The following is an 11,270-nucleotide window of genomic DNA, read 5'->3' on the forward strand; positions in this document are numbered from 1 at the left end:
AAGAACACACTCAGCTCTTAGATGCGAGATGTGGCACTCCCGCTTGTGCGGCTTTTAACATCAAAGGAGTGGCTGACACATGTGTTTCACTGTATGGCGTCAGCAGCACTTCTACACGAAGAATTATCAGACATTTCGACTGTTATAGGCGTGCTCCAGTGAACTTAACGGTAGGTACCGAATAACCTTGAAGTCAGGTGGGTATACAAAAAGAGAAATGCCCACAGAACAACAAGTGCCAGCTTATGATTGCTGGTCTTGAATGAAAATATGGACAAAAGATCCTTTAATTCATCAAAAATTGATCACAATAGAAATTGATAGTATCATACGGTAATAAATGCCTCTCTGAGTGAGACTCTACAGACATCTACCTAAGTCAAAGATCAACGACTATTCATTGCCATGATGAAAGGAGAGACTGTGATTAGCACAACTGGCACAGCAATGTTTAGAATTAAAATAAAGTTGAGTTCATCAACGGCTCAGACAAATTCAGCGATTATTACCATGACAGCTTTGTTAATGGCTTCAACACCGACTTTCCGTTGTTCATGTCTGTGATAAGTGAATGCAAAAACATTTCCAACGCATTTATGAGATTTGACGTAAATTCTGTATTAAAACAGGTAAATTACATAATTTATGGTGAACAAAAGATAGTAAATGAGGTTTGGTAGCGCAAATACACCAATTAGTGCATTGAAACCTACGCAACAATTCTCTTCAATACCAAATGAGAAACTTTAGTGATTTCTACTCGATAAGTGCGTGCTCTATGCAAATTTATTGCAATTTTTACCAGGCCCCCAGGATGGACAGCGAATGCATATTTTGCAGTATTTACTCAAAAGATATGAACGTGCTGTATAAGGATTCACGGGTGTTTATCATTCTTGATATAAGACCTTTGTCAAAAGGCCATTTGTTGGTCATACCTGTCAAACATGGCGAGTTCCTCTACGATTGTGAAGAGGAAGACGTGGCACATGCGATGCGCACGATATGGAAAGCCGTTAAGCTGCTCGGAATAAAAAAGTTTAACATATTGCAGAACAACGGCCATATACAGAGCGTGCCACATGTTCATTTCCATATCGTGCCGTGCATAGACAAAGTGAACTGTCTGAAAATTGACTGGAAGGTGGTCGATACTCCGTTGGATTACGTCAATGAAAACGTGAAGAAATTGAAAGAAGAATTTAAAAAATTAAATTAACCTTTCCTAAGACCTAAGTCTTTGTTAGGACATTCTTTTTGTACAAGCTGTGTATATCTACCACTATAAATGAAGTATGTGTGCAGTTAAAAAGTATCAATCGTGCAACTCATTTTTGTGAAAAAATCAAAAATATGTTTCAGGGAATAATTTACTAGGAAATAATTTTTTAGCAGTTAAAATAGATCTTTGATCGTTTATAATCATTCGCTATTTTCTGGAACGCATCCGCTTTCGCGTGGCGTGCACACCCTTCAGCATTCACTAAACTCTCCCATGGTGATACCTTTACATTTTCTCTCTGATAATTTTTCTATTTCCTGAGATAGACTACGTTAATGTAAGTCCTTTTGGTTAAGAGCCAGTCAAAGTTTGTTAATGAACTATGAAGACTCATTAAAAATGTAAAAAATGCTGGTTATCAGACTATTTACAGAGCACTCTTGTGGAGAAGATCAGGATTTATTTGCAAATTGGTGTAATTATCGTTGTAAAAAAACAATTTATATATTTTTGACGTAAAGGGCCATTTTTTGGCAATTATTGTTGCCTTGGCAACGACCGTAGTAATTGTTCAGGTGCCCAAGTTCCTTATGTGGTACCATATGAATAATTACCGGCGATGCACTTCATAACACTGATCATTCTCAACAATTGTACCGCAATATTTGCAATTGTTAGTTGTTACCGGCCTTTAAACTACCACAATTCTTCTATCATGTTTCTAGATAGGGTCAATTCACCACCTTAGCTCCAAGAATTTGCTAAACATGGACTTGTTCTACACACAAACAACATAACTTTGATGTTTGAAGTACTATTTCATTCCTTGCATCTGCTATATCATGTTGTACTCTCTTTATACGATTAACTAATTTATCGGCATACGAATAGCTGCGCATATCTGGATATATGATTATGTCATCATTCCAGTGTGCTGAACTGAATAATAAAATTAAATGCCACGATATCTCTTATTAAACACGTTTGTGTGGCTTAATCAGACATTCTTTCAATAAAATTGCTGTGTATAGCACTACTATGAATTATACTTCTGTCAAAGGTTCACAATTAGGGTAATCAAACATGCCTGCCAACGCAAAATATGGCTAGCAAAAATATTTTGGTGGTTTTAGTTCTTCTCGGCATAGTGTACCACAGATGGGCAATCCTAAAAATTAAAAAATTTGTGCACCCTAAGTTATGGAAGAAATTCAAGTAAACACGATTGAAACACAGGACACCCGCGAGGGTACTCCCCAAGTTCTTTCGAACATCGACTCGTGGGCTGCGATTGCAGACTCGCTTAAAACCACGCTGGGGCCTTACGGCCGCGATAAAATGTTCCTTGTGAACGGCGAGATTCTGATTACAAACGATGGCGCTACGATTCTAAAAAATATGAAAATTGAACATCCTGCCGGCAGATTACTGGCCGCTATCTCTGAGTCGCAGGACAAGGAGGTTGGCGACGGCACAACGAGTGTGGTGTTACTCGCATGCAGCATTCTTGAGCAGCTTAAACCACTGATAAAAGACAGTTTAGACATCAAGTTCATAAAAAATACGCTGCAGGAAATACAAGGAAAGTGTCTCGAGAGACTGCGGGATTGCAAAATTGATTTCAATGACGATCAGTTCTACAGCATGGCACAGACATCCCTTACATCCAAGATCCTGAAATACGACAAATGCAAATTTGCAGATATGATCGTAAACACGTTCAAACAGATAGAAGACATCGATGATACGAGGCTGGTTGGAATAAAGAAGGTGAGCGGTGGATCTATCAGTGATTCAGAGATGGTTGATGGCGTTGCCTTTGAAAAATGCTTTACGTACGCGGGCTATGAGCAGCAACCGAAAAGAATTGAGAATCCAAAAATAATTTGCCTGAATGTTGAACTTGAGTGGAAGCAGGAAAGAGAGAACTGTGAAGTGCGTTTGAAATCGGTTGAGGACTACCAGGCAATAGTGGATGCGGAGTGGAAGCTTGTGCGGGACAAGCTCGATAGGATTATCGATACGGGAGCGAACGTTGTTCTGTCTTCTTTGCCGGTAGGTGATTATGCTACGCAGTATTTCGCGAGAAAGAACATATTCTGTGCAGGTCGTGTCGCCAAAGAAGATCTTTTTAGGATTGTTAACGCCTGCGGAGGTAAAATATACAATTCCACCAACTTTTTGAAGATTTATGGGACGTGTGCGCTCTTCGAGGAGAAGCAGGTGGGCAAACTGCGGTACAATTATCTCAGCGGAGGAACAAAGAAAGCGTACACATTGATAATACGGGGACCTGGTGAGGATGTTCTGAATGAGGTGGAGCGTAGTGTCAATGATGCGGTGATGGTTGTTAAGAGAACCCTGAGGAACAAGAATGTTGTCACTGGCGGTGGTTCAACAGAGATGGAACTGTCGAAATATGTTCGTGAAGAGGGAAAAAGTATAGCCATGAAGTCTGCACTGGTGTACTTAGCAGTTGCCAGGGCCTTTGAGATAATCCCGTACCAGCTTGCCAAGAACTTCGGTCAAGACGCCATCGAGATCATACAGCAGCTGAGATACGAACACTCGAACGACAAAAACCACAGTGGTGTCAATATAAAAAGAGGCACGAGCGATATGCTTGAGGATGGAGTGCTTGAGCCGCTGCTCGTCAAGAGCAACATGATTAAGGCGAGTTTTAACGCAGTATCTGCGCTGTTGATGGTTGATGCGACTATCGTTAGCAAAGGTAATTAAAACGTATTTAAAAAGTAGCAGGTAGAGATTGTGGTACCTTGATGTGACATTTTTACCCTTTGCTTTTGTTTCTTATGTGGTAAAGCTGAGTCGCTTAGTATTTATCAGTCTTTAACGAGGTTTCCTTCGAGAACATCGTACCAGCTAACTCATAGAGATGCGGTACAGGTACCTGATCCGTGGTTTCTGTTCTTTATCCTATTTTTATCTGCTGAGAGCCGTGTACATCTCAGTAACATGCTGGTTCACTATCATCTAACTTACAGGGCCATTGAACCGTCCAGAAAATGGTCAATCCGGTGATGCAGTTCTTAATGAAGATCAAGCCTTATTTTACTGCAAAATCACCATTATTTTCTTTAAAACAAGGATTTACTGCGGTATTAATTGAAAGGTTTTATCATGGGCTCCATCCACACCAAATCAAATCGTTCTAATCTATCTTTAGCAATTTTTTGTAAGATTGCTCTTCGATATTAAACGGCACTTAAAGAACGCTCATGGTTACGATCATAAATTGCAATGAATTTATCATGAGGTGTTCAGATTGTTGCTTTTTATGAAAAAATTACACATTAATTTTCGTGAGAGAGTACGGAACAAATACACGTATAAAGCATGTTCGTGGTGAGCAGGTGAATGTGAGCGTTTAATTTACGTTAGAAAAGCTAATCTAGCACCGTGACAACAAGAATTTTTGAGCATTTTTTATTCAGCGCTGTTTTTTAGACCAAAGAGGAAAACTTCTTTTGGGAAGAGCAGCGTGTTCAAAAATTTCTTTTTTTAAATGTATCGTGGTATTCGTCCCGTCGAACGAATTTTTTTTTCCATGTTCAAGATTCAATACAACAGCACAGAGTACAATGCGAAAGTGGTTGTGCACTGCTGTGGAATGTTTTATGGATTTGTATTACAGAAAGATTACTTTATTCAATCTAACAACATCTCTTGATCGCATGACCACTCCAACAAAAACTTATCGAACTCTTCTTGCTCGTAATTCTTGACTTTAGCCTCTGTTTTCACATATTTCATCAGATCATCCTTAAGAATGGCATTCCGATATAATCTGTAGAACTTATCGCACTCCTCGATCACGTACAGCATCTGGTCCCTGATAACAACATTCCTCAGCTCCTCTGTATCGCATATGTACTTATTGGTGGCTTGCACCGATCCCCACATGTATTGTCGCTCATAAACAATTCCGAACTCATCTATGTGGTTGCTTACAACAAAAAATGGAACAATCTGCAGGTGCCTGTAGAGACCTATCTTTTCATCCTCAAGCGTTTTATGGAAGTTAGTTCTTATGATCTCCCGTTCCTCCATCGTGAACATGTCGCTGCGTGCTACTACAGGTATGACCACACAGATCTTGCTGATCTCCAAAATATTTTTCTTGTCAATTTCGCGTATCCAATGACCTGCTGGCTCAAAAAAGTACAGACAGGTGTGAATACGCGTGTCAATAATCTCATCACGCCTGTATTTGCGCTCATTCTCGTAGTATTCTTTGTATTTTCTATTGATGTAGTTTATGATGGGAATATGAGCATCTGTGTTGTCGATACAATCGCCTATATTGCCTACCTCCAGCGCAGAAAAGTTTACTCTTATACCTCGCTCGAATATCTGAGCCAACGTAAGTTCGAATGTTACTTTGTGTTCCTCGAGCCAGGTCGTACTCCAGCCCTCGCCCTCATCGTATTTGATGTAGTCGTCACCGATATCATACGACTTAGGAGAACTTACAATATCGTTTTCTATGAACTGTAGTTCTCTCAAGCCGTCATCCTTTTTCTCGAGGTACAGAGACCGTCTAAATATTTTCTTGCGAACAAGGTTGTTCATGAAGGTTGTCTTTCCCAGTCCCCTCGCGCCAGCTATTATCAAATTGTACGAATGCGTCTTCTTTGTGCTGTTGGAGCAGTGCTGATTAGGTAAATTAGAGATTCCTATTCCACCGAATTGCATTGTTTTGTTTAGCACTCCGGCTTTTATTTGTGTGTGAAACACTGATCAAATCAATGTTTTGTTTCAGATTCGATTCCGCCCAAACAAAACGCCATACGGCAATCAAAGACAACGGTAACATTTTCGTTTTACAGTTCAAGCAGCACATCCATAGCTGCATATTCAGCCTTTTTGAACGAACTTATGTACGATGAAACATACGTTCCAGTAACAAATATCTATCACACTGCATTTTTTCACGCTATGATCAATAAATAAATGTGGTGTTTAGGGATATGTCAGAGTGCCTTCCGCCCAGTTAATTAAAAAGGTTTCCTTCAAACGTTGATGTATGATTTAATTGCAGACTTGCGGAAAAAGGACCAAACTGAATTTGAAGAGCAAAAGGAAGTGAAACGGAGACGCGTAAAAATGTTATGGTTTTCAGATTATACTGTGGCCATTCTGGTAGAATGACTAGTTTGTATTGTGCATGGCAGAACGCGATGATTGCATGTCGGAAACGTGTAAAAAAACTTGTTAGGAAAGAGTCTGCATGCTTTGCGATTCCGCTATTTTATTGAAAGTACATTTTAACATTTTTTGGGAAAACCCAAGAAAATTAAAATGTGGAGTATTTCCGACAAGGCGTTCATGTATCTTAATGGACTTGATATTAAAGAATACGGTAATTTAAGCGAGTATGCGTACAAGACTGTTGTTAGAAAGGAGGCAAAAGCACGAGGGTTCCACAAGAAACAACGCTGGAACAAGAGCTTGCTGGTTGGTGAGAAATGCGGATTTAACACTATAATATGCGAACTGAAAGGCCACATAATGCTGAAAGAAGAGTTAGAAGATCCGAAAGACGGCACGGTGTATTTCGATCCTAAATTGGACATCGCAGTTGCTTTCGATCAGCAGAGCGAAATAAATTTGGCAAAAAGGAAGTGCAGAAATAACGTAAAGATCAGAATAGCGAAGAACAAAGAGATCAATTTCAAGAAAAGCTTGGATGGTTTTGCACGAATGGGAAATTACAAGGTACTTCTGGTTGCCACACAGAACATTTCCAAGGATGATGAGGTATTTTTATCGCCCATGGACTTCAAACGATACAACGGAGAAAAAGACGCGTGCTCATGCACCAAAGAAGAGTATTGTTTATACTCAATGGCAAAATAATTGCCGATTGCGGTGCTGTGCCCACCAATAAAGCGTTTTATATATAACCGCTACACTCTTAATTGCCAAGTTCAGCACCACCTTCTCGTCCTTTTCTCTGATTAATTTATTTTTCATTCACCCATTTTATAAATATTTCCACATCCTAGCCCCTCATGGAAACCCTCACGGAGCTGCTCAAACAGAGAAAATGGTACAATGCTTATCTCTACCTGCAATCGATGGACAGGGAGTGCCTTACCACTGAGCTAATTGAACAGTTTTTGAAGACTGTGCTGCCGATAGCAACGCAAATGCATCCATTCTCACTAACGACTACGACAATAGATATTACGGAAAATTACTCGTCACGCTTTGAGGTCCTGAGCCAGCTGAGGGACAAGATCGGCGAATCGGTTCTGAAGACCGATGAGCACGATGAGTCGTTGGTCCTCATCGACATCGTTTTGGCAGATATACAACTCGAGAGAGGCATTAGTATTGAGGAGAAGGTGTACGGATTCAAGAACATGAAGTTAACCCGGGAGCAGGAAAAGCATTTTAATGGGCTGGCGCTAAAATACTACGAAAAGGTGCAAAACTACGATGAAGCCTACTACTATGCCAAAAAACAAAGGAATATGGAGAAAATGATAGAGTATTCGATTTTTGCGCCGAACATTTTCAATTTGCCAGCTTTTGAGGATGAGCCGGAATATTTCAGGGCAGTAAGGGAAGGAAACTACAAGTATATTAAGAATTGCAAAATAGATAACTACGAGTTTGTGCTTCAGAAGACCTACATCATTAAAATGTTGGACCTGTGTTATAACAAAAATACGGTGTCAATTTCTGAGCTGTGCAATAATTTGGAATTGGAAAGGGTCGTTGTGCTTAGATTGATCATCAAAGCACTGGGGTTGAAGTTAATAAGAGGAACGATAGATGGTGCTAACGACAGTCTCACCATTTCGCACATTTCTTTGCAAACCGTCACTAAGAAGGAGCTGATGAATATGAAGGAACAGTTCATTAGATGGAAGTCGCGTGTTGACAAGGTGATAGCCACGATGGAATAAACGTGTTTATAATGAAGACCGTTTTGTGATCGACTTGATTCGTTGTTTTCAGATGCATCTATCACTAGTGTTTTGGTAAGACTCGGAAACGTTTTGTATGGTGTTGATCGAGTTTATGTTTGCGATTCATGGTGGGTGGTGTTTTTGATGGATTTGCTTGTGTTGTCAGCAACTACAAAGATGTTTTCCTGCTGTACTTCCGTGCAACTCCGGCTATTACTCTCTAAAAATTTTAAACCTAAAAAATGAGCAATCCCTACTTCTGGGCACGAATGTTTGAGACATTTATCGATGCATTGATAGCAACGCGTGATGTATAGGGAATACCCGGTTCCTCCTCCCAGCGGACCGGAAAAGTGTGTTGTTTAGGTGCTGCAATATGAGAATATGAATAAACGATCCTTCGTAAAAAATGCCTGATTCTCACCATATCATCAATTATTGCACGTCATAAGCGAATTTTTAACATATGATTAGCAAATTAATCCATGTATAGAATAATATGGTTAGATCGCCGGGCTGGGCAAGGACCAAAGCAAGAATAACACACAGATAAACGAACAAAGTAAATCGTGAACACAATCACAATCGTTTATTTAACTGATACGAAGCAAAAACGCTCAATATCAAAACAGCAAAAGCAATGACCAACTGCAACGAAGTTGTTCCTGGTGAGAATCTCGCGTAAAGGTGCAGCACAAAAACAGTTCCTATAAATAACAGTGAGATAATGAGCACGTGCACAGGGCTTATTATAAATGGTTTCAGCTGGCTGTTCATCAATTCTTTAACTTTTCCTGGCTGTTTTTTCATGATTGCGGACGTGGTGTTCGCATTAGATTCTATTCGTCGGACCATTTGGGGGTCAAGACAAAAAATTAAAAAATAATTTGATGAAATATTGGAATAAATGAAATTGTGCATTGCAGAATTGGGGCACAGAACTTAATTTTTGACATTAAAATGTTTTTACCTCGTTGGCCGGTTAGTTACACCACCGAAATGCTTTCCTTTGTATTTTAATTTTTCTCTCGCACAGGTGAGCAGAAACCTGTTCATCGGTTATTCTGAGAACAGCACGTTTTTGTTATTAAAGATGCTATTTGATTATACACTAGGCATATATTTATCAGCACTGGTATAACGTACAAAAATATTTGAAAATGGAACAAATTGCAGTTTTATCGTCATGCACCAGTCCTCTGTGCATAATTTTTAGGGTTTAGCCTGTGATTCTCTAGCTAAAAGCATGTCATACCATTCTTCTACGTTTACCTACACGTATTTTGTTACGCGGTACAGCAAGACAATAAAAATAGGCAGTCGCTTTCGGCAGATCGAGATTTGTCCAACACTGGTATCCCTTATGAGTGCATTGATGTTCTAGCGCATACTAACCACACTATTTCTGTTTATAAAACAGAGAATAACTTGATTATTTACAAATCACTTTATTTAACCGATGTTACCGTTTTACTCACCTTCTCCTGTTGTGCATTTTTGTTAGGACCTAAAAAATTAGTAATTGACTGAAAACCATACCTAGTTAGTTATACGTTCGTTGGAAAGTGGCCAAACAAATATCCTGAAAACTGAATTGAACAAAACATAGTTCTACGAATCAAAGATCAATGGTCACGGTAGGTCCTAGCAAACCAAATAAGTGTGTTTGCATGAACATTATTGGTATGTGAGGGAATAAATGTACTTTTAATGTAAAAGGCGATAAAACATAGTGATAGGATCCCACACCATGGTCTCTTAAATAAGCTTAATAAAGTATCAAATTAAAAAAAAGAACAAAAATATCGGTACTTATTGATAAGCTGCAAGGATAGCAAGCATAATAATATTTTGCCTTCTACTCCATTAAAAATACCAAATATAACTTTTTTATTTTTGAAGGGGTTAAATAATTTTTTTAGTAGACCGCTCACTTAGGTAAATACAAAATTTACTCATCACTTCACTTATATCTTGTAGGACCGTTTACTTACGTTTGCAATTATCGTCTTATTCAATTTAAGATTATAATCGCTAAAATTACTGCCTCTTCACGTCAAGTTCCTCCTTAAATACAAATGATATTTGTTTACTTTTTTCTACTGCATCAACGTTAAATAAACCATTCTCTGGCAGATTCTTTCATAATTTAGAGGCCTTTACTTAATCATTCCGCACCACATCTCTTTCTTAACCGTCATGCAACAGAGCATACGTAATCCTGGTAGATTCCTACCCTTTCATCTCATACCTCGAAAAATCTATTTCCTCGTCAGGATAGACCAACTCATTAATACTCCAATCTTCATATGTATTATCAGGAAGGCGTCTTCTCACTATAAAAGGTATTTTACGTGCGTAAAATTCCTTTTCAGCAATTCGCAGGGCATCTGTCTCACCCTCAATCTCAACAAGCGGTGGTGCATTCATTGACAACTGCATCGCTCGCATGCCAATTATACGCGTCTTCTCGTATTTAGTCATCAAAGAGGAGGTAACACGCCTGCTGCTTTTTTTCGGCGGTGATGGCGGGCGCTCCTTGATTATTACAGTCTCAGTGTTTGAGCTCTCTGAGTGGTGGTCGTAGTCCATGGGGGGCTGGTGAGATCGTTTGATATAGGGGCAAAGTAAAAATGAATACTAAGCTATCTGTATGAAAATATAAAAAAATATGTACAGTTTGGTACGCTTTTCCCGCGTAACTTTTTCTACGTCATCTTTAAACGATCTTTTGTACCACATCTCAATCGTTTGATCTTACTCTTGAAACATCCTTTGTGCTGATTTAACTGTTGTTCATAGGTGCTAATGTGGCTGATAATCAATTCATTCAGCACCCTTAGCTTCTCAAGAGTGTCTCTGAGTAATATCAAGTAAGAAGGCATTATTATTAGGCAAGTATTTTTCAAAGTGTTAACTGCCGTGAATCACTTCTACCCATGTTTAACACCAATATTGATTCCTTAAAAAACCGATATCGCAATTTACAACAACTTAAGTAAACATTTCTATTTACGTAAACAAAAGTTGTGGCAAAGATTATAATGTCTGTACTAGAGTACTGCAATAGATACATCAGCTAGTACATGCCTGATAATTACGTATTA

General features: G+C 39.0%; 7 protein-coding genes across 7 annotated transcripts; 4 read left to right on the forward strand and 3 right to left on the reverse strand.

Moving 5' to 3' along the window:
• Positions 1–814: 814 nt before the first annotated feature.
• VCUG_01881 (uncharacterized protein) lies at positions 815–1,236 on the forward strand (the record flags this gene model as incomplete). The annotated part of the gene is made up of 1 exon (XM_008076702.1): positions 815–1,236. One exon carries the CDS (start codon positions 815–817, stop codon positions 1,217–1,219), a length of 405 nt encoding a protein of 134 aa, XP_008074893.1. The 3' UTR covers positions 1,220–1,236.
• Positions 1,237–2,422: 1,186 nt separating this feature from the next.
• VCUG_01882 (T-complex protein 1, eta subunit) lies at positions 2,423–3,964 on the forward strand (the record flags this gene model as incomplete). The annotated part of the gene is made up of 1 exon (XM_008076703.1): positions 2,423–3,964. One exon carries the CDS (start codon positions 2,423–2,425, stop codon positions 3,959–3,961), a length of 1,539 nt encoding a protein of 512 aa, XP_008074894.1. The 3' UTR covers positions 3,962–3,964.
• A 911-nt stretch (positions 3,965–4,875) lies between these two features.
• Positions 4,876–5,938, reverse strand: VCUG_01883 (uncharacterized protein; the record flags this gene model as incomplete). Its single annotated transcript, XM_008076704.1, has 1 exon — positions 4,876–5,938. The coding sequence occupies one exon, from the start codon at positions 5,936–5,938 to the stop codon at positions 4,892–4,894; it is 1,047 nt and encodes a 348-aa protein (XP_008074895.1). The 3' UTR covers positions 4,876–4,891.
• A 560-nt stretch (positions 5,939–6,498) lies between these two features.
• On the forward strand, positions 6,499–7,128 carry VCUG_01884 (uncharacterized protein). The gene has a single exon (XM_008076705.1). The coding sequence runs from the start codon at positions 6,545–6,547 to the stop codon at positions 7,100–7,102; it is 558 nt and encodes a 185-aa protein (XP_008074896.1). The 5' UTR covers positions 6,499–6,544; the 3' UTR covers positions 7,103–7,128.
• Positions 7,129–7,249: 121 nt separating this feature from the next.
• On the forward strand, positions 7,250–9,136 carry VCUG_01885 (uncharacterized protein). The gene has a single exon (XM_008076706.1). The coding sequence runs from the start codon at positions 7,258–7,260 to the stop codon at positions 8,158–8,160; it is 903 nt and encodes a 300-aa protein (XP_008074897.1). The 5' UTR covers positions 7,250–7,257; the 3' UTR covers positions 8,161–9,136.
• On the reverse strand, positions 8,731–9,018 carry VCUG_01886 (uncharacterized protein; the record flags this gene model as incomplete). Its single annotated transcript, XM_008076707.1, has 1 exon — positions 8,731–9,018. The coding sequence occupies one exon, from the start codon at positions 9,016–9,018 to the stop codon at positions 8,743–8,745; it is 276 nt and encodes a 91-aa protein (XP_008074898.1). The 3' UTR covers positions 8,731–8,742.
• Positions 9,137–10,037: 901 nt separating the features above from the next.
• Positions 10,038–10,804, reverse strand: VCUG_01887 (uncharacterized protein). The gene has a single exon (XM_008076708.1). It carries the CDS (start codon positions 10,753–10,755, stop codon positions 10,396–10,398), a length of 360 nt encoding a protein of 119 aa, XP_008074899.1. The 5' UTR covers positions 10,756–10,804; the 3' UTR covers positions 10,038–10,395.
• Positions 10,805–11,270: the final 466 nt, after the last annotated feature.

The sequence above is a fragment of the Vavraia culicis genome (assembly GCF_000192795.1).
Source record: "Vavraia culicis subsp. floridensis unplaced genomic scaffold supercont1.34, whole genome shotgun sequence".
Lineage (NCBI taxonomy): Eukaryota > Fungi > Microsporidia > Pleistophoridae > Vavraia > Vavraia culicis.

Coding starts and splice junctions, on each gene's coding strand:
- VCUG_01884 (XM_008076705.1), top strand. CDS start 6,545: ATGTGGAGTATTTCCGACAAGGCGTTCATGTATCTTAATGGACTTGAT.
- VCUG_01885 (XM_008076706.1), top strand. CDS start 7,258: ATGGAAACCCTCACGGAGCTGCTCAAACAGAGAAAATGGTACAATGCT.
- VCUG_01887 (XM_008076708.1), bottom strand. CDS start 10,755: ATGGACTACGACCACCACTCAGAGAGCTCAAACACTGAGACTGTAATA.